The 22,340-nt window shown below is 44.7% G+C and overlaps 1 protein-coding gene across 2 annotated transcripts in view; it reads left to right on the top strand.

The window, feature by feature from the left end:
• LYST (lysosomal trafficking regulator) overlaps positions 1-22,340 on the top strand; it is a 3,192,287-nt gene that overhangs the window by 1,257,720 nt on the left and 1,912,227 nt on the right. For both annotated transcript variants that reach the window (XM_078648813.1, XM_078648812.1), the window contains one exon: positions 21,682-22,300. In XM_078648813.1, the coding sequence (XP_078504939.1) occupies positions 21,682-22,300 (619 nt within the window). The remainder of the gene's footprint in view (positions 1-21,681; positions 22,301-22,340) is intronic.

Below are 22,340 nucleotides of genomic sequence, written 5' to 3'. Positions count from 1 at the left end.
GACGGAGCCTGCTAATGTGATTATGATGTTGTAGGGCGCCTTTAAACCAGAGCTGATGCTCTTGGTAAGTTAGTGGAATTTCAATGTCCTCGAAAGGAACGTATTCCGCTGGAGGTTCCTCTATCTTGTAGTAGTGGAACTCCTGTGTTACTGGATTTGCTGTAGGAAACAGAATCCATGAATAGAATACCTCTGTCTGCCAATATTCATGTGCCTCTATAACAAAGATTACCCTACCACCTCTCAATGATACGCCATTTGTCATGAGCTTTATAGTGATTATTTTCCTTACATTTTCCGGTATGATTATAGCATCCACGTCGTCTTCATTAAAACCTGTAGTGTCAAAACCTGGTCGGGCTGCTGCTGCAGTTCCACCGGCTTTGTTGATGTCGTTATTCGACATTTTTTAATTAAAGTTTGCAGAGCAAGTTTCAAGGTAACAAAGATAAGGTGCACAATATTTTGGAACCCTGTATCCTTCAACATTGAACTAACCAAAAACTAATACATAGGATTTTCGTCCTACTCAGTTATGGCGGATATTATCCTATCACCCACTCCAGACGTCTATTTGAGTATTTTACGGGAAAAAGGTGTCTCTGTGAAAAGCACAACTTAGTTACTCTAGTATCTAGCGTTAAATTAGTGCCTTACCAAACGTTGGGCGCCATGTAGTGTAGTTCCTATATTCCCAATAGGCTCTGCGCATTGGAATAATATATCCTATATATTAGACGTAGGACTTGGGTCGACTAGGTCTCTATCTAACATATTAGACTTAATTGTGAGTGCCAGCTAGCTCAGAGATCACTAGAAACTTTCTCGAATAAATAGGAAGGGATTAGTTTCTGACAACCGCATAAACATGACAACTTTGTTTCCCAAGAATAAGAAATGTATCTCTAGAGTCGTGGAAACAATAGATAGATATTTCACTCAGTCAATCGTGCATGCTTTGTTTCACCAGAGGTGCAGAGAAATTGAGAGACGGGCGTTTTCAATAAAAGTATTTATTGAACAGTCTTCTTTCTCATGCAGAAGAAATGAACTGCTCCAATCGTAATGCTGGTTGCAAAGTATAATGCTTACAGTACTAAGAGTATTATAAAATAATACTGTAAAAGCATGGTATGGTTTCTAAGCCATAAAATACATTCATAAATAAATAAATACTAAAAGTACTCAACTGTTTTTTCTAAAATACGCCTACCCGAAGTACCTTACCTAGGTTTAGTACGAGGGAAGAAATAAGTGAGGTGTAGCATAGATTTTAGTATTCTTTGCCAAGAATCTATCCAAGATTTCTCTTAGAGTTTAATCAGCTCCGTACCTTGGTTTTAGAATGAAGGAGGTCTGGTATCTCTCTGTCTCAAGACTCGATTTCCCAACACCCCGCAAGGGGAGCTTGGGAACACTGGAGCTGGATTTCTCGGCAAGAGAAAAGACAGCGTCTCTCTCAGTGCGTCTGCTGGAGGGTCGGTTTCCTTCAGCACTTGCTATAGCGAGCTGCGTCGGACAAGTAGTTAGTCGAACTGCTCCATACCACCGTGTGTTTGCTAAGGCAAGTGTGGGCATATTTATACCTTGAAGGTGCCAAGTTTGATGTAAGGTTGGATGTAATAACGTCATCAAAGAGTCTCAGTTCTTTGAAAACTCCATGAGTTCTTGGACAAATCAATATTCAAGCAAGGGGAAGTCCCTGACTGCTGAAGGCGAGTTTTCCAAGAAATCGGTGTGGATTTTCAGAACTAGTGGAAGTAGCCATGCCGTATTTGGACTGCATGAGCTATGTCTAAATATGTTTATGATTTCTATGCCTATATAAGGATATGATGATTTATACCTATATAAGGGCATGAATCGGGAAAATTACACTAGGGTCCTAAAATTCTATACAACAGTACTGCAACAAACAGGGCGGGTGGGGTTGTGGACCCTAAGTCAGGAAGCACTTCATCTCTGCAAGTGGCTGGAATATCAGGGCATGTCCCTGGTGGTTCAACACCTGGCAGGTTCTCTGAATGCCAGGGCGGACAAACTCAGCCGCCGGTGCATGATGAATCACGAATGGCGTCTTCACTCAGAGGTTGTCAAGGTCTCTTTCAGCAGTGGGGAGAGCCTTTGTTAGATCTATTCGCCACTGATGAGAACGCAAGTCAGCAGTTCTGTGCGATGGAATTTCAAAGGCGGCACTCGCTCGGTGACGCTTTTCGTCATGACTGAAGTTGCGGTCTTCTATACTCCTTTCCGCCTATACCACTTCTACCCAGAGTGCTGAAGAAGATCAAGCACGACCGGGCCCACGTCATTCTTTTGGCTCCGGACTGGGCATCAAGAATCTGATATCCTGCGCTCTTGCACATGGCCATCAATCCTCTGATCAGACTGCCCCTTCGGGAGGATATTTTGTCGCAGCAGCAGGAGACGGTCCTCCACCTGAACCTGTCCAGCCTCCTGCTCCTTGCGTGGAGATCGAGCGGCGAGAGTTGACAGCTTTTGACCTTCTTCCCGAAGTCTGTAACATTATCTTGGCATCATAGACAAAGAGAGGGATTATAGGGCTTTTGGAGAGGTCCAGCATACAGGGCCCAAACTACAATACACAACAAAAGGAGTATGCTGGTCCTCAAGGGTTAACCTAATGAGACAAGAACAGAGAGAGATATATGCGAGAATGCATCCCAAAAGGATAGTTATACCCGTCACCTCCAACCAATAGTATGGGTCCAGAGGGGAATTCCCTCTTTCGGAACTAGGGCCCTCACAAACCCAACCAGCTAGGTGTCATGCTTCATCATTTGGCCTGCTCCTCATTGGGTTGGTGCTGCAATCCCCAATGGGCTCCCAATGAGGGGCTCTTTGGCGGAGATCTTTTGTTCCTTGCCAATTAATGAGGTGTGAGTGAGGGGCCTAGAAAGTGTAGGTGTGTGTGAAGAGTGAAAGTTAAAACAGGTTAGGTAACCAATATAATTTATTTGACTCTGGCTCCTACCTGATTAAAAGAAAAAGGAGAGGCGGTTTTGTCTGATATAGTGAATCAGAACAAAATGGCACTCTACTCCAATAGGTGAACATGTTTCGTGCCTTGACAGCCCCACAGGGTCTATGGCAATTCATCAGAACCATAATTATAATGTTAAACTACCTACACACCGTGGTATATGTGAAAAAACTACCTACCACTTGATGTATTGCTGCAAGTTAAATGCCCTAATCAATCTATAAACCTCGCCTCAACAGTATCCGGCAGGTTAAGTCACCAGCCTTGTGGAAGGGCGGGACGCAGCACGCTACGCTATATGGTGTGGACCCGATACCACGGACTCGCTGGGTAGGGCGATGGCAACGACGGTGGCGGTTCGCCGCCACGCCTGGCTGAGGTCCGCCAACTTCTCGGGGGATGTCCAGGCCACCCTCATGGACATGCCCTTTGATGGCAGTCGCCTCTTTGGCGATAAAGCGGACAGTGCGCTGGAGCGTTTCAAGGACTCCAGGACCCTATGTCAGGAGGCTCTGCGCCTCTGGACATGGCTGGAACACCAGGGCGTCACCCTGGTGGTTCAACACCTGGCAGGTTCTCTGAACGCCAGGGCGGACAAATTCAGCCGCCGGTGCATGATGGAACACGAATTGCGTCTGAACTCGAACGTGGCGCAAGGCCTCTTTCAGTGATGGGGAGAGCCTTGGTTAGATCTATTCGCCACCGAAGAGAACGCGCAATGTGTTAGACATCTTGATCCCTTGGAGGCTGCGAAGGGACTGAGTGCCTGTTTTGTGGGGGATACACACTTTTTAGACTGTCCCTATTTGTTTTGGGAGGCGGAGTTAGTTGTTACTCTCATCCTTTAAATACCTCGTTCTGCCAAGAAGCCGGTGCTTGGGGTTCGCTACCTTGGATCCTCGCTCCGCCCTCTGTTTCCAGCTCTCCAGTTCCTGACTCCTCGCTCCTTGCCTGCCTGCCCTCCTTTCCTGGTATCCTCCTTTGCTCCCATTCCATATGGTGCTTCCTTCCTTCAGTTAGCAGTAGTTAGGCTCCTCAAGCTTTCAGCCCCGGGTGATTCTCTATCGCCCACCTTGTTGTGATTGTGATTACCGCGACCGCGCGTATTCCTGCTTTAGTAAGTGCAGTCGCTCATTTCATGCCCTCAGGCTTGTTTAGATGGGCACCGCTCCCGCTATTCATTTTGTGGCGGTTATCGCGGTCGCTCCTCTTGGCCTGCAGGATTGTTTTTCTTATGCTCCGCGACCATTTTCCTTTTCTGGCGACAGGGTTGTTTCATTAGCAACTGCCATGTCTGTTAGACATATTGTTGCATTCTGGGGATTGTAGTTTTCCAGCTATTTTGAGTTATTCGCGCGGTGCTCGTTTCATGTTTCCTGTCTGTTTTTGAGCAGCATTATACGTTTTTTTTTATTACACGTCTGGTGTGAAAGTGTTGTCGGACTCTAGTCTGTATTGAAGTCAGTTTGTGGTATATTTGACTTCTCTGTGAAGTGTAATTCGAATTCCGACACGAGTAGCCTCAGTCACCTTTCCCTTTCTCTCTGGTGATCTGAAGCTGTATTTACCCTGTGCTATCTGCCTTGAATTCTGCTGTTACATTGCTGCTCATGTGTTATTTTTAACACCTGAAGATGTCCAGCTGGTAAGAAAGTGTGTGTTTTCCATAAAGCGTGTCTCTCAGTTATTTGGGATTAATAGCATTGACTGGAGGGTGGGTTCTGTACTAATCTTGTCCCTATTATTTTTCCCTGTAGGTACCTTTCGTCTTGGTCATTCCGAGGGAACCAGATGGGGGATTTGAGGTCTCTGCCGTGTTGGCTTCTTATCCCCACATCTCCGAGAGTCCATTTGGGGGTGTAAGTGTTTCTTCTCTTTGCACCCATACATAGAGTTTCGTAGTGTGGGGCATTCACGTCGCTCCTGTGGACTGGGCCTGGAGATATATCACAGGTTAGTGGTATCGGCAACACAATGTCATCAGTTCTGCGCGTTGGAATTTCCAAGGCAGCACTCGCTCAGAGTCGCTTTTCGTTCCAAGTGGAGCTGCGCTCTATTGTACGCCTTTACGCCTACACCACTTCTGCCCAGAGTGCTGAAGAAGATCAGGCGAGACCGGGCCCAAGTCATCCTTGTGGCTCCGGACTGCACCCAAAGATACTGGTATCCCGAGCTACTCAGCATGTCAGTCGATCCCCCGATTTGTCTGCCTCTTCAGGAGGACCTTCTGTCGCAGCAGCAGGGAACGGTCCTCCACCCAAACCAGTCCAGTCTCCACCTCCATGCGTGGAGATTAAGCGGCGATAGTTGAGACCATTTGATTTGCCTCCTGAAGTCTGTGATGTGATTCTGGCAGCCAGGCGTCCCTCCACAAAGACGGTATACGCCTGCAAATGGAATACATTTGTGGCATGGTGCACAGCAAAGGCTGTGGATCCGCTCTCCGCCCCCCTTTCTGAGGTTCTCCTCTTTCGTCTGTCTCTTGCCCAGCAGGGCTCTGCTCTGGGCACTCTTAAGGGCTACCTCTCGGCCATTTCAGCCTTCTTAAGGCTTCCTGATCAGCCTTCTCTTTTCAGTCCCCTGTTGTAAATAGATTCCTGAAAGGCATCACACGCATGTTTCCTCCTGTTCCCTTCGTGATGCCTCAGTTTGACTTGAATCTTGTTCTGACATATCACATGTGCGCTCCATTTGAGCCACTTCATACCTGTCCTCTTCGTCTTCTGACTCTTAAAACTGCATTCCCGGATGCCATCACCTCTGCCAGGAGAGTGAGTGAGCTCCAGGCTCTATCTTCAAAACCTCCTTTCCTCTCTGTCCGTCCGGACAAGGTTGTTCTGAGGACTCTTCCTTCTTTCCTGCCCAAGGTAGACATGGCCTTTCACATCGGGCAGTCCATCACCTTTCCCACCTTCTTTCCGCCTTCGCATCCTTCGAAGGAGGAAGAGAGGCTCCACCGTCTGGACCCAAAACGTGCGCTCTCCTTCTGTCTAGATCGCACATGCCAGTTCCGGGTGGACGACCAGCTCTTTGTTTACTTTTTTTTCTTTTCTTTATTTATTTATGGTAACGGAACTCAATTGAGATCCACATAACAATTCGATGAGAAACAACAAGATTTCTTTAAAATGAATAAAAATATCAATATAATGTTGAGAAGCATTTAAAGAAATAAAACAGTTTAAAACAAAACATTTCGTTTGGAGGGTTAAGCATTGCTGCAATAAAGTCAAAAGCAGTAAAAATACCCAATTGAAGGCACATAGGTTTTAACCATTTGCGCCTATATGCCATAAGGACCGGACAAACAAAAACAACATGGTACATATCCTGGAAATTAGAATTACAAAAATCACAAATATCTGAACCACCATACCATTTGGACAAAAGACAGTTCAGAGGAAGTAAATTATGCCTTAACAAAAGGGTAAATCGCCTAACTCCATGTGGGAGATTCCAACATAAGTATGGCTGGGGTTTTTTTATTTCACAAAATTTACCAATAGGGAACATTCCTCTCTTTGCTTTACTTATCCTACTATCTACTCTAAAACTCAGCTCCCAAGACGCAGTCTTTAAAGATAACTTTAATTGGGCTGTAGATAATGAAAAGAGGCTTTGTTCATCTAGCTGTAATAAAGTAACAGCCTGTCGGAAATTCCTTACAATTGAAGAATAGGCATTAAAGGAACCCAACAGCTCATTTTTTATTAGGTACCTCAATGTGCCAGGCATTCCTCCAGCTATATTAAAAACCCAACGCACCACACTCGCAGCTGCCTGAGCCCAAGAACTACGCAGGCCAAATTCTTGTCTTAACGAAGATGTAGAATTTGCAGTATTTACAGAAGCTAAGTTACGTAGTATTTTTCCTTCGGTAGAGTCCAAAAAATTCCAGCATGCCATGTCTACTATTTCTAGTCCGTAGATTAGGGATGTGGGGATTTTTGCTCGGAAAACCTCGAGCAGTATGGAAAAGTGCCTTCTACCTGTCGCCTTGTAAAGAGAGATAAGACTCTTCCCTTGAGCAAGAGCTTTCCTGCTATTGTTCTCAGTGTGGGTTTTTTCATTTAAATTACTCGTGACTATCTTTCCAAGAAAAGGATAGGATTTGACTACTTCTAGTCTTTCACCCCCAACGGACCAGTAATAATTTTCATATTTGGATTTTCTCTTTCCCCGAAAGCACATTATTTGGCTTTTTAAAATATTTATTTTTAAAAAATGAGCCTCGGCGTAGGAGAACAGAGCTTGTAAGCGGCCATTCAAGCCTTTTGGGGTAAGGTCCAAAATTAAAATATCATCTGCGTACATTAAGCACGCTATTGGAGATCTCCCCAAAACAGGTGCAATACCTTTACTAGATGATAATAGAGCCTTGGGGAGGTCAGCAATATATAAAGAGAATAACAGGGGAGCCAATAGGCAGCCCTGTTTGAGTCCATTATTTGTGGGTATAACCCTAGATAGACCTCTCTCACCACCCATTAATACTCTGCACCAAGTGTCTGTGTGTAGTGCAATAACTAATTTTAATAAGCTGGGCGGCATCCCTAATTTAATTAGCTTACTCCACAGCAAAGATCTGTCCACCTTATCAAAGGCCGTAGAGAAGTCAATGAAAACCCCATATACACCTCCTCTACGAACTGTAACATATTTTTCTACCAAGATTTGAAGAGCAGTGAGGTTGTCTAGAGTACCATGTTGTTTCCTGAAGCCAGTCTGCTCTAATGGAAGTATTGCGGACACAGACACCCAGTCATTTAAAGAATTCAATAAACATTTAGTAAAAACCTTGCCTATGGCATCTAAGAGGGCTATTTGTCTATAATTTTGGGGTAAATCTCTAGCCCCCTTTTTGTAGAGAGGGATTAACAAACTCCCTTTCCAAGAATACGGGACGATGCCATTGGTATAGCAAACTTTAAAGACTGGATATAGGATTTTCCCCCATAAGGTACTATGTGATTTTAATACTGAAATCGGAATTTCATCTGGGCCTAATGCGCCAGGAGAGCGCAGAGCTTTAATTGCAGCAACGATTTCCAATTCAGAAGGAGGATCATATGGAAACAAGTCTTCTTGCAGATTACCGAAATCAAACTTCTCACCATTACTACTATAAAGATGCTGGATAAAATCAACCCAAATCTGCTCATTAATAGATATCGGAGAGGGTCTGGATCTTACCCCACATCCCTCCCCAATTAATGACCAGAAGGTCTTTGACTGCCCACTCTTAGATGCCTCCCGAAGTTTAATCCAAAGAGCATCTTCTTTCTCACGTTTTAATCTAGCCTTCATCCTTTTTCTCCTTCTTCTCAAAAGGGATATTCTTTGTCTACGTTCAGGAATAAAGGAGAGATATTGGGCCCTAACCAATTTATTTATTTCTGCATTTAGGTGACGAAGATCAGAGGGGATTTTAGGGATTATCTTTCCTGATGGAGGCTTTTGAACTTTAGATTTTAAGGTTTGTAGAAGGGACACAAAGCAAAGTAGCTCTCTACCTTCCCATAAGATTAAGTTCTCTACTGTGTATTCTAATATATTGGTCAAACTTCTAATGGACCCTGAATTCCAATAGCATTTCCCTTTTTTATTATTGAAGTTCAATAAGTCATCCCCAATATTCCATAGGTCCCTTTGAGGAGATGTTACATTCAATTTTACAAATAAGACATTATGATCACTAAGATCAGTAACAAGTACAGATAAATCCTTCAGAGAGCTAAAAAAGGTACTGTCAACTATCACATAATCCAGGATCGAACCACCATTTCCTGATTTATGTGTAATATGAGCAGGACTATCCGAGGGAAGCCTTCCATTGATTATTATACAATCTGCTTCGGCTAAACTCTCCAAGATTAGTTTCCCTCTTTTATTTGTTTTAATGTTCTCTGGGAATATAGCTTTAGGTATCAGGAACGTTTCCTCCTTTACCTTATTCCTAAATAACTCTAAGGCACTATTAGATATTTTACCATTTAGGTCACCTAATAATAAAATGTGAGGGGGGAAAGTAGATTCCTGGAGATTTAATATAAAAGAACAAATCATCTTAATTCCATAATTATAATTTGTATCTGGAGGTAAATAGGCATTTATTATTACGAGTGATTTCTTGGGGGCATCCTTAGCAAGATTTATTAAGGTTATTATAATTCCAATTGACTTTGTTTGACAAAAGACAAGCTAGCCCGCCCTTCGCACGGCCTCTTGTAGAGGGAGTAGCATTACTCTCCAATACATAATAGTCTTTTACAACCGGAAGATTCCCTACCAGCCAAGTTCCTGCAAGCAGATGATGTCTCCCTCTAAAGAATGCAAAAATAGCAACTTTGCGGCATTCTGGATAAATCCAGCAGTGTTCCACGATATTATTTTTAGGTTATCCTTAAAAATCTGAATTCATTCTTGGTGTAAAACCAGATTTATCTGACAGAATAGCGGGCAACCAACTCCACTCCAGATCGGCGTCCTTTACCCTAGTTTGTTTTATAGATAGCGGATTATTTACTATCACCTGTCGCTTATTTTTTGATATACGTATTTTTAACTCTTCAGTCGCTACAGGGAAACCACCTGAAGAATAAGATTTTATACCCTGATAGGTTAACATTTTTTGGGATCTTTGGCTTTCTATTTTAACCGGAATAAAAGGATCGACATCGATTCCTCTTTTTTGAAATTCTTCTGCCCATTGTAGGATGTGATTTATTACCAATTTGGAATAAAATTTTACCTGTGCTATCTTTCCATTCTCCGAGTTTATTAATGTTACAACATCTATATCTGCAGATTGGATCAATTTTAAGCTCTCTATTTCATGAAAGCAGTTAACTAATGCAGATCTATTTAAGATAAGATCTGGATCGAAAATGGGTATAAAGTCGAGAAAAAAGGTATCCACATTTTCTCTAATCTTAGACACTGTCTTAGATACATTTTCAGATGCAACTACTTCTGAGAAGGGAGTAGCCAGAGGGTTAAGAATTAATTTTGGTTTAGAATCTAAAATTGGAATTAAGTTTTGATCATTCACCAATTTGATCTGATCATCAGAGTACTGTTGGTTTGTATGAGATAATAATTCTTGTTGTATCACTGTGGGAATCAACTTTGGAGTTCCCACTTGCTCATGAGATGAATTAGAGTCCAAATCCACAGGATTGGAATTATCCAAAGAAGGCTCTTTTTCATATTCAAAAGTAATTTTCCTTTGCCTTTTTTTATAGAATCTACGATTTGGTTTTCTTTTTTTGCATCGTTGTTTTTTTGATACTGTTATTTCGGATTTTTTCTCTTTTAACGGAGAAACTTTATCCGATAAAACAGGAAAGTTTAATGTTTATTTATTTGGGAAATGAAAATGGGGAAAATAGGAGGTAAAGTATTAGTCAAGTTATCCTCCGTAGATGGTAATACCTCGATCTCCTGGCTAATAAGAGCTACACAATTACTGTTAATTGGATTCTCATTCCTATATACGGGAGATTTAGTAGGAACTACAGTATGAGTGTTAGCTTTAACCAGGGGATCAGACGGAAAAGATACATCAGGAGTTGTTTTTTCCTTTACTTCCTTATTTCCTTCCTTACTTGAATTTTTTGATGGAGTAATTATTTTTGAATGGATGACACCTTCCAATCCTGTATTGTGACTCAATAGTGCCTTTAAGATCAAGGTTACTGTATCAAATATGTTATCTGACCCATTAACTAATTTTTCCAAAAGCTGTAAAATAGATAAAATAAGCCGCTCTAAAGAGGTTAAAGAGTTAGATATTACATTATCTTCTCGTGTATAAAAGTTTAGGAGATCTTTATTTTGAATGTGAGTGGGGCTAGGGAATAAGTTCATTTCAGGGGTGGAAAACTCAGAATTTTTTGAAGGGGTACTGCTAAAAAGATGTAACCTAGGAGTAGCTACAATATCCTGTGAGATAATAGAGTTCTGTGCTTTAATTAATCCTTTCTGGGACTCAAAGTTTATATCAGGAAGGGTATAGTCCTCTGGGGGGATATGCAGAGAGGAAGAGGTACCAGGATAGATTTTTTGATCAGCCTTTAGAGGAGGGGGAAGATTATGAACTGCAGCTATAACAGGAAAAACAGAGGAGTTACCTCGATCTACAACGTTTATAGCTATTTTTTGAGCTTCCGGATGATGAGAGAGGTCTTCCTCTTGGTTCTTATAAGATATATCTTCTAAATGGGGTAGGGCAATGATACCTAATAAGGTACTATCACTTTTAGTAACAGAGGGGTCTCTCACCTGTTCTTTGCTGCTGATATTAATATTTTCAGTGAGGGCCCCTTCCCGATCTACTTTATCTTTACCCTTATCCCATAAAGAATATAGTTGACATTAACTTTTTACTTGTAAAGCTGACCCATCTCTGTTTCGCAAGGGGTTGGATTTAGTGTTGGAACAGGCTCTACCGACTACAACTCTTCCAGATCTGAATTTCTTAGTAGTCATCTTGTCTAGAGGGGCAATATACGATAGCACCTTAAAAATGAACAGTTAGAAACAAGATATGAAAGAAGGAAACACAATATAGTCCATTAGTTAGCAGAAAACATTAAATACTCTATCGGTCTTAAAACTGAGAGACTAAAGGGGAGTGGCCCAGCCAGCCTCAATCGGTCTCTGTCGGTCACAGTCGGTCCCGCCCTTGTCCCGGGCTTCTCCCGGCGCCCTCCCGCGCAGCGGGACTCGGCAGCCGTAAATGAACTAACTAGGATGTAGGGGGAGGAGCCTTCAGGGAGAGCGTCCCAGCTGGTGACAATTGGGGGTTGCGGACGCTCCTGGGACTAGTAGTCCTGCGCCAGCAACGCGCTCGCAGCCCTGCACGACCAAGCTCCCACGACGATGTTCACGTGATATCCTTCAAAGTCCGCCCCACACAAAGCGGGACCCGCGCAGCGGGATCCGCGAGCAGTTTTCCAAAGATGCAGGGAAAAGTTCAGAGGCACAGCAAACCCAGCGTTTACACAGCAGCAAGGTAAAGAAATCCACAAATGAACCTGAGGCAAGGGTTTTTACCGCAATGTTGAACGAGGGAGGAGCCTGCAGGGAGAGCGTCCCAGCTGGTAACAATTGGGGGTTGCGGGCGCTCCTGGGACTAGTAGTCCTTCGCCAGCAACGCGCTCGCAGCCCTGCACGACCAAGCTCCCACGACGATGTTCACGTGATATCCTTCAAAGTCCGCCCCACACGAAGCGGGACCCGCGCAGCGGGTTCCGCGAGCAGTTTTCCAAAGATGCAGGGAAAAGTTCAGAGGCACAGCAAACCCAGCGTTTACACAGCAGCAAGCTAAAGAAATCCCGGCCACAGGACAAACAGGTGAGGTTCCTCGTCGGCAGGTTGCAAAGTTAGAGAAAGACCAGTACACAGTACACGGTACACAATATACAGGTCGCCGTCACCCCCCAATTGTACTCACTGTAGTCACTGAGTTGTGTCTGTTGAGGGGGGGAGCACCAGGCAAAAGGCAGTAGGCTCACTGGCTCACTGGTTCTGACATGGCAATGGCAGTGATTTACTGTGATTTACTGTTGTTTGATGTTGTTTCTCAGTTTTTCCAGCAGGATTCGGCAAATAGGAAGAATACTTTGCTGCTCACACTCCTTAGCCTCCCCCAATTAGGAGCTGGGAGCTTTTAAGGTGTCCTTTCCGTCGTCCTTCGGGCCCTTTTTGGGCGCATGGTCTCTCGGACCCGCTTTTAGAGCACCCCAGGCTTCCAGGGCACAGCTCCCGCAACCAGCCCAAGTTAACTGGCAGCCTGCACTGCACTGACGTCTGCCGCTGCTGTCCATGCTCACTGACTCAGCCCGCTAGGAGCCGAGGAGCTATGGAGCCGCAGAGCCGCCCAATGCGTGAGATACGGCACGGGCGGCGCCGGCGGTGACAATGCGGCGACTCAAGGCGTGCAGGCGTGCAGATACAAACGGGCAGGGGTAGCGAAATCACCCGTTCAATCGGGGGCAGAATCAGACAGTCAGATGGCCAGCCTTCGCCCTCCTGATCAGCCGACCAGGGCGGAATGGCGTTCTAGCTTCTCCTCGCTTCTCGTTCGTAGCTCACGAGCTCCCTCTCGTGTTCCTGCAGCTCTTTGTTGGTTACGTGGGCGCTAAGAAGGGACGGGCGGTGCACAAACGGACCATCTCTCGGTGGGTCGTCTTGTGCATCAAGGTTTGCTACTCCTTAGCGAAAAAGGACCCTCCTGTTGGGCTGCGCGCCCATTCCACTCGTGCCGAGGCGGCTAATACTGCCCTGGGTCGGGGAGTCCCCTTGCAAGACATCTGTCAGGCAGCTACGTGGGCCTCGCTGCACACGTTTGCTAGACACTACTGCCAAGTCCGGAGAGATGGCTTTTTCGGCCGTTCCGATCTCCAGGACTTTCTGGTGTGATCTTGGTTCGCAGACCCACCACCGGGGTTGGTTTTGCTAGGGTATCTATTCTTAGGTAAGGAATCTAACACTAACCTGTTTCTTTCAGATGCACAAGTTACTTACCTTCGGTAACGATATATCTGTAAGAAACAGTAGTTAGTGTTAGATTCCTTACCGCCCCACCCATCCTCCCCGTTATGCAAACCAATATCTAGGGTTATGGTATTTCCCTTTGAGGGCCCTAGTTTCATGGCACCAGTGTCAGTCTCTGGCATGGCTTCGCGTTCCTGGCGCGGAAAGCTATGTACAAGAACTGATGTCAGTGCGCGAGGCTGGCGTCTAAGTACTTCGACGTCATCCCGGCGATCAAAATGCCGACGACTGACGCGGAGCCGCAGACGACGCCTACCGACGCGCAGGGGTACTGCTACGCAAAACCTTCCGGTTCCAGTCTGATGCCTGGGGATATTCTAAGGTAAGAAATCTAACACTAACTACTTTTTCTTACAGATGTATTGTTACCGAAGGTAAGTAACTTGGGCTCTAAGGTGAGGAATCCCTTACTAATCTCTTATAGTTATATCGTTACAAAAGGTTAATTAACTCGTTCGCCTCCACCTCCTTGCATGGAATTTGAGCGGCGGCAATTAAGAGCTTGGCAGCCAGGCGTCCCGCCACGAAATCGGTGTACACCTGTAGATGGAACACATTTATGGCATGGTGCATCGAAAAGGCTGTTAATCCCCTTTCTGTCTCTTTTTTAGAGGCTTTGTTATGTATATACTTTATTTGGCCCGGCAGGGCTCTGCTTTGGGCACCCTTAAGAGTTATCTTTCAGCTATCTCTGCTTTTCTGAGACTTCCAGATCAGCCTTTTTCATTTAAATCTCCCATTGTCACTCAGTTTCTTAAGGGCCTTACTCACTTATTTCCACCATTGCCTTTCATAATGCCCCTATGGAATTTAAATTTGGTCTGAACTTTTCTTATGTGTGCTCCCTTTGAGCTTTCACGCTTTCTTTTCATAGGGGCTTGAGCCTTACACCGCACCTTACCAGATCTCAGCCTTGATATGAAAAATCTTAATTAATAGACTCTTGTGCCGCAGCGCTAGTCATCCTGTGTGGTGCATTGGACTTTGGCGATTGTTCTGGGAGTCGGGTCCCTCTTTCTTCTGAGCGGGAGCTTTTTGCTGGTGTCCTCAGTATAACCGGCAGTGCGGAGTGCAGTAACCGCGCTTCCAAGACGGACCTGCAGCAAACTTGGACTCAGAGTCCCAGAAGCCTCTGGGATACTCACACCTGCTCCGGGGCTGCCTCCGCCCCCAACACCGGCGCACACAGGCATTTGAACTCTACACAGCTCCCGCGTCGCGGGACCGCGCGCGGACCAGCGCCGGGCTAAGCCCGGGCAAAGGGCGGGCCGTCTGAGGCCGTCCGAGGTTGTCTACGGTTGGGTTGGGACCGGCCCCTTGGTTCCCTGCCCCGCGGTTGAGGCTTCCGTGCTTTTTCACGTAAGTGTTTGCAAATCTTTGATCGTGTGTCAATAGCACAATGCCTCCTAAAAAGGTAACCACACCCAGCAACTCTATAGAGAACTACCTGGTACAAGTCGTTGAAAAAATCAACTGCGACAGGAGAGCCTCGCTGGGCATAGACTCAGCCAATCAATCCCCCTTTATAGACATTGAGTCAGAGGACCCCTTTGGTCTTGTGAGCACTTTTAGTATAAACAATGATACACCTAACCCATTCCCGGACACTAGTATTATTCAGCCTAGCGGTATTGTCGTTGAAGAGCGTAGCACGCAGGAGACAGCGCTAGAGTCAACTACTAGTATTGAGCGTCATAATTCCCCACTAGTACCTGTTCCGGGAAAACGGGAATGCTTAAGATCAGCTAGAAATAAAGTGGCTAACCTCCCGAGGAAGCATTCTGATGAAGACGAGTTAGACTTGACTAGTGAAGCTTATTTTACAAACGCGCAATTCAACAAATTATTGGCTATGATGGACACCAAAATCAAAGGCGTGGTTAAGCCTCTGGTCAGTAAAATAGACAAGCTAACATCGGAAGTCAACCGACTGGAAGGCCTATTACAACAGACTATGGCTGAGATAGGAAAACTCCCTGATAACGTCTCTGCTAAGATAGAGGAATCTTTAAATAAATCAGTATCCACAGCTATCAGCGGTCTTATACCTACCCCTGCTTCAAACCCTCCGCCAATAAACTACATCACTAATAGCACTCCTCCGGGTGCCCCCCTGTTTGCACCGACCTCTGCTGCTGTTGCTGATGACCCATCTACAGAAAAAGGGACCTTCGAGCTTGTGGTTGAAGCTTCCCCATTGGTACTTGTCCTCGCCAATGTTCCTCCTTTGGCTCAAGGTGAGCGGGAAACAACATCTTCTCTAATTAACAAATCCTTATCCTGGCTATCCAACAATATGGTAATCACTCCTTGGGGAAAACAACAACTCTCCCAAGAGCTCGTCAAAGCTAGAAGGGTCCAGTGGATCGGGGAGAGGGTGAAAAAGTTTCAGGGGGAGTGCGTCGTTTTACACTTTTCTGACCCTGGGGTTCTGCCTAATATCCTTCCTAACATCCTACCACCACAAAGGAGATCAACCTCTATAGTTCCATTGACTCTGGATTTTTTCTATCCCAGAAAGGGCAGTGGTCCTAACTCAAACATCTTGAGAACCAAATGGAACATTGTGACCAAAAGAGGGAGGAAGGATGTTGCGTCGGTGGATTGGGGCTTGGGGTTGGAAAATCGCTTTTCTGCATTCTCTAATTTAGATGACTGCGATTGACAACCACATATCGGTAATCCCATCACCCTGCCCTGCTCTGACAAAAGAACTTCGGACGCAATCAGCAATTTAACATCAGGCTGTACCCAGGGGTATCTGTTCAATGACCCCCCAGGCCCATCAAATGTAATTACCATTAACCTGGCCAATGGTGACAGGGCATCACACAAGTCCACTACTCACCCCTGCTCTCCTACTATACCTATCTTGAAGGAAGAAACAGGATGTAAAATTATTAGTTGGAACATTGCCGGAATCAGCACAAAATGGAGCGACAACGAGTGGGTCACCTTTGTCGCAAGCCACGACGTTATCGCCCTACAAGAAACTTGGGACTTGTCTTCCAATCAATGGCTGGATGGCTTTGCTGGCTTCTCAGTCGCGGCTCGCCCAAGTGCCGCAGGTAGAGCGAGGGGAGGCCTCTCGACCTTTTTTTCTCTAGACTTTGCTGGCACGCTGAAAAAAATTGAGTGTGATTCCCCAAATTGCCTAATTGTGGAAAGGCAAATCTGCCCATCAAAAAGCATTCTGTTCATTAATTTCTACAATTCTGTCAATAAGGAACTCGGGGGCAATAACATCACCCAACTGGATGCATTTTTAACCGCTTTTACTCAAAATTCCCCCTCTAGCTATGAACTGGTGTTAATGGGTGATTTTAATATTCACCCCTGCAATCTGGGCTGCCCCGCCCTAGGAGTTACGGAGGCTTGGGATCAGGAGGGTCCACACTTCGAACATACTAGGCGAGGAGAGGAACTGGAGGATTTCTGGCCAAATATAACCTTCTTGAATTCACAGCAGGAGAGGGGGCTCCCAGAGCATCAACGTTTAAGGGCTCCCCCATGGGCTCTGTTATTGATTATATTTTTGTGACTTCTGCCATTTGTAAATGCATTGTTACCTATTGTACTGTGTTTTCGCCGTTTAGCGACCATAATCCGGTTTTCCTGTCCATCTGCTGGGGGGGTGCCTTAGGCCCAATGCCAGGGCATTCCAAACAGGGCCTCACCCTTCGCACAACAGATCAAGGCAGGCGTTTGAAATGGGGGAACGTGGTGGCAGAGGAGTTCTACACTAATATCGGTCAGCAGATCGAAGAGCACATCAAAATTTGTCAAGACCCGACCGTGCCAGGTAATGACACCATGTCCGCATTTCAATCAATATGCCATGTAGTGGCAGAGAACCTTACGGTATTAAGGGGTAGGGGTGAACAAAAGCCGCATAAATGGTTCGATTCTGACTGCACTAGGGCCCTTAGAGCCTTAAAAATGGCCCTTAAAGCACAACCTAGGGATAGGGTTTTGGTTTCAGCCTTGAGAAAAGAGTACAGGGCCGCAACAAAGTCTAGAAGGGATAGCATTAAGCAGGAGGCATGGGACCAACTAAACGACATTAACATCTTGAGAGACAGCAGGCAATTCTGGGCTGTAGTAAATCACCCTTACTTTTCTGATTCTCCAAATCTAGATACCGATTGTGTAATACCCGATGAGAAGTGGCTGGCCCACTTCAGCTCTGTTTATGGCGAGTCTGGTGCCTGTTCGTTGCCACAAAACAATGTAGGTTTGGGGGCCACACCTATACAATTTAATAGTGGGGAAGTGGAAAAAGCAATTTGTGCTACAACAAAGAATAAAGCCCCCGGACCAGACGGGGTACCAGCTGATTTTTATTTACATTCCCCCAAATTCTGGGCTGGTATCCTAGCCAATGTGTTCACAGCCGCAAACACCTCGCCCCCTCCAAATACATGGGCTACGTCTACCATCGTCCCAATATTTAAAAAGGGCAGAAGGGATGACCCAGGGTGTTACCGGCCCATTTCTCTCCTGGACTCTGCCATTAAGATCCTGGGCAGAGTCCTTTTAGTGAGATTAAGAGACAGCCTGGAGGAGCGTGGTGGCCTGGCTGACATACAGTACGGCTTTAGGGAAAAAAGGGGCACGTTAGAACAGTGCTCAAACCTGCACCTTCTGATTTCCAAGTATACGGTGGCCAAGGAGGGGACCTTGTATTTAGCATTTATGGACCTCTCCTCGGCCTTCGACCTGGTAAACAGATCAAAACTTTGGGAAATCCTAACGAATATGGGAATTGACGCCGATTTGGTGGCTTTTATAGCTTCTATGCATCAGGATTTATTCGCTGCTGTAAGAGTAACCAAAGAGGGAAGATGTACGTCAAGTTTTCGATCTGTACGGGGCGTTAGGCAGGGATGTATATTGGCCCCCCTGTTGTTTACCATCTATATAAATGACGTAGGCAAGCATCTACTTGAGGCAGCATGTGACGTACCGCATGTAGGAGAAGCTAAGATTCCTGCTCTCCTATATGCGGACGATGCTGTACTCATTGCACGCACAGGGGTATGTCTCCAAAAATTGTTGGACGCTTTTGGGACTTTTATGGACCGGTTGGACCTGAAGGTCAATGCCTCCAAATCGCACACCATGGTTGTAGGGACACAAGGGAAAAGCGGCAAGAGAGGAATTAAAACCTTCTTTTGCAAAGGAGAGATTGTGTCGGGAGTTCCCGTGTTTTCATACCTGGGCGTACTTTTTGACTGCAGGGGTACCTGGGGCCCACAGATACGTGCAAAAAGCCTAGCGGTTACAAGAACATCTAGGGCCATTCTAAGTTTCGCTAAAAGGCTGGGACATAGACCCATGAAGGCCATCATCAAGGTTTATAACAGTAAATCCCTTCCCGTGGCCTTGTATGGTGCCTCTTTATGGGGTTATGCACGACTAGAAGAAATCCAGGTAGCTGAAAATAGTTTTTTACGCTCTGTCCTGTCCCTCCCCCAATCCTCCCCGGTGTTCTCAATCCATACAGAACTTGGTTTGGACTACATCCAGGACAAACTGAGACTGGCCCCATTAATATACTGGCTTAAGACTTGGTTAAATCCTGAACTTGTGTTAAATCACACGATCATGAGGGATGTGATGAGTTTAGAGTATAGTCACAAGATACCATGGATGGCGTATTTGCACAAATCTTTTACTGAACTAGGTCGTCCAGATTTATTTACCTCCCCTTCGTGTATCACTAAGCAGGATGTGAGTCTTATAAAAAAACAGTTTATGGTTAGGGCATACATGCTGCGTGAAGAAGTCGAATTGTCAAAACCTTCTGTTCGAATGCATTATTTGTCACTTCAGTCACTTGCAATTGAACCCTATTTATGTTTTGTCACTAATCCGTTTCATAGATTCTTGTTAACAAAATTCAGATTTAACACTATTCATTTTTATTTGGGCAATTTTAATACCTGGATGAAACCTGAGTTAGCTCCCCCTTGCACTTGTGACAATTTTTCTGTTCAGGACAGTTTACATTTTGTTATGTTTTGCGATTTCTTTTCCGACCAAAGGAAAAAATACCTGCTACCAGTCTTAAGAGAAGCGGGCTTCTCCCAGGTGAGACCAGCCATGTTATACTTAAAATCACTGGGTAACATCTGTATCACATTCGCCATGGCCAATTTTCTTGTGGCAGCATCCAGAGCCAGAAGGGGCATGAATTTGGAAATTTGATGTTCATAATGTGTTTTTTTATCCAAATTAACTTGCTCGTAAATGAAATTGTTTAATTCTTTCTTAAATTGTAAATAATACTGTTTTTATGTACTTTGTATGATTTTAACAAATCGAATAAAGTTAATTTGACTGACTGACTGACTCTTGTAGACCTGAAAAGTGACCTAAAAGCTAGATCGTAGCTGCTGTATTGCTGACTTGCTGTCTAGCTATATAGCAAAGGGTAAATCACAATGATAAGTCAATTCCCAGAAAAGTACCAAGAGGTAATTCTGAGAAAGTACGAGCACAGATAACCCCAAAAGAATACTGCAACACAAAGGCCTGTTCATCCCTTCCAAAATTCACTATTTGCGATTGTGAATAATCGAGTCACTTCATGATTCCTGGATACAGTCACAACTCTCAGGCTGAAGGTTTGCTGAAGGAAGGTTGGTAGGGTTACTCAAGGGTTAAGCGAGCGAGCAAGCAAATTAACTGTATCAGAGTCAAGAGTCACAAGTCAGTTCAAGATATAAAAGTATTTAAGTATAAAAGTAATTTAAATTATATTAGTAATCAGGACCATGTTCCAAGCACTTATCTGACTCTTTGATGAGGGTGCTCGGGCACTAACAGAGAAGCAGAGGAGAAGTCCAGACCGCAATGGAACATAATGGAAATCACCTACGTCAATCTGGCAGCTGGAGTACAATCGGCCGGAAACAAACGATGCAGATAGGCGGAGGGGCTGGGTGGCTCACCCTGTGACCCAAGACAGCCTGCCGTACCCTCCAGCCTCAGAGCGGGAGAAGTGGAAACACTGTAAACTTGCCCCCGCACAACCGTGGAGGAGCCACAGGGAAATACACCAAGTGTACCGAGGGGGAGACACAGAGTCCAATGACACGGCTGCTCAGCGGGTATGGTAATTCAGGAGGTCTTTGGCAGGAGGGCAGCTCGACTGCTGCACACTACTCAGGCGTACGCCGTTCGGGACTTCAAGGCCCCCTGGAAATTAAAGATTGAGAAGCCCGGCGTTTTTCAGAACAGCTCCATCTATCACCCCTAATACTAATACTATTGCATCACCTTTACCAACTTCATTACTACTACCCCTATCAGTGCAATTACCACCATTACCAGTACCACCATTCCCATCACGACCACTAGAATTATCATATTAGCATCACCATCACTGCAACTATCACCATCAACATCATGACTGTCGCTACCACCAGTACTACTGTCACCACCACCTAAGACTACCAACAACAATATCACCATCACCATCTTCTTACTACTGGATTTACTACTGTGACTCACACTACCTCTCCTCCTACCATGACCACTGAAACTCCCACGTTGGTGTGTGTGTTTTGTGTATATAAACATTGTGTTTGACAGTATTATGTATATGTTTCAAAGAAAAGGTGATGTGGGATTTTGTCTGAAAGACGTACGAGTCTGTGTATGTGTGAAAAAAAAAAAGAAGAGCAGATCGGTTATTATTGCCACTGATTGTTTCTCCTGAGGCGGGCAGAATAGAGAGGAACAATCTGAATTTAAAGCTCCTAAACCCTCAGTGTTGATTTCTGGCTTAGCACCTTGATCTCTAATGTTTTCACCACTTATATATTGCTTCTGGAGATGTTATTTTTTGCCAGCATTTTCAGAGAAAGCCCCACAAGTCCACCTTGTAGCAGAGTTTGGAAGTGGAATAGCCGCTTTTAAACTCTGATTGGTTACACCTAAAGTTCCAAGCTTTTATTTTCTTTGCGTGATTAGGAGTGCAAATTTGCTTTGCCATGATTTGTTAGTAGCTGTTAAAATCAAGATGATTCATAATATGTATACTGATTTATTAGGCAATAGTAATGGAATAATATTGATTTGTGCTGCTTTCTATTTTTATATTATCCTAGGAACTAAATCTTCACTGCTGAATTCTCAAGGCTTCTGTCTCACTGCATATCAGCGACAGCGTTCTAGTAGTCTGCCTATATTTCCTGTCTCTTCACTGCAAGTGCATTCGAGGAGAGCCCGACTACGTATGAGCAGAAGCGCTGAAGATATACAAAATGTATCAAACACCTCTATTGTTTCTATCCATGAAGATAATCATAATGCAGAAAGGCCGGAGACTTTACAAAAAATGAATGAAGAGATATTTTCCAACATTTGCCAGTCAACAGAAACGGTTTGCCCGTCCCAAAAAAATACTCATCCTAAAGTTGTTGTTGATTCCAAAGAACAGTTGGAACGCCTATTGTTGCCAGTCAAAAACATGAAGGCAGAACCAGAACAGTCATCATTTGATGAAAGTGCTTCAGATGAATTGCCTTTACTTCACTCTGGTTATCTTAAAGGGACATACTCTTTTAGCTCAAGTAAGAGTAATTTTGCAAGCATGGGATCAACTTTTCATGCACAAGGTGGACCATCCACCAATGTTTGTAGCCAAAGCATTGCTTACCAAAAAGCAGTTTTTCAACAGTCGTCGTCTTCCGGAAAGAAAGCTTGTACACTTGTATCACCGGACAGGTATTTATTTATTTAGTTGTTTTTGATCTCAAAACATCAA

Source organism: Lissotriton helveticus, chromosome 6 (genome assembly GCF_964261635.1).
Source record: "Lissotriton helveticus chromosome 6, aLisHel1.1, whole genome shotgun sequence".
In the NCBI taxonomy this organism is placed as follows: Eukaryota; Metazoa; Chordata; class Amphibia; order Caudata; family Salamandridae; genus Lissotriton; species Lissotriton helveticus.
The sequence above is the reverse complement of the archived record's forward strand: the minus strand, read 5'-3'. Positions and strand labels throughout refer to the sequence as shown.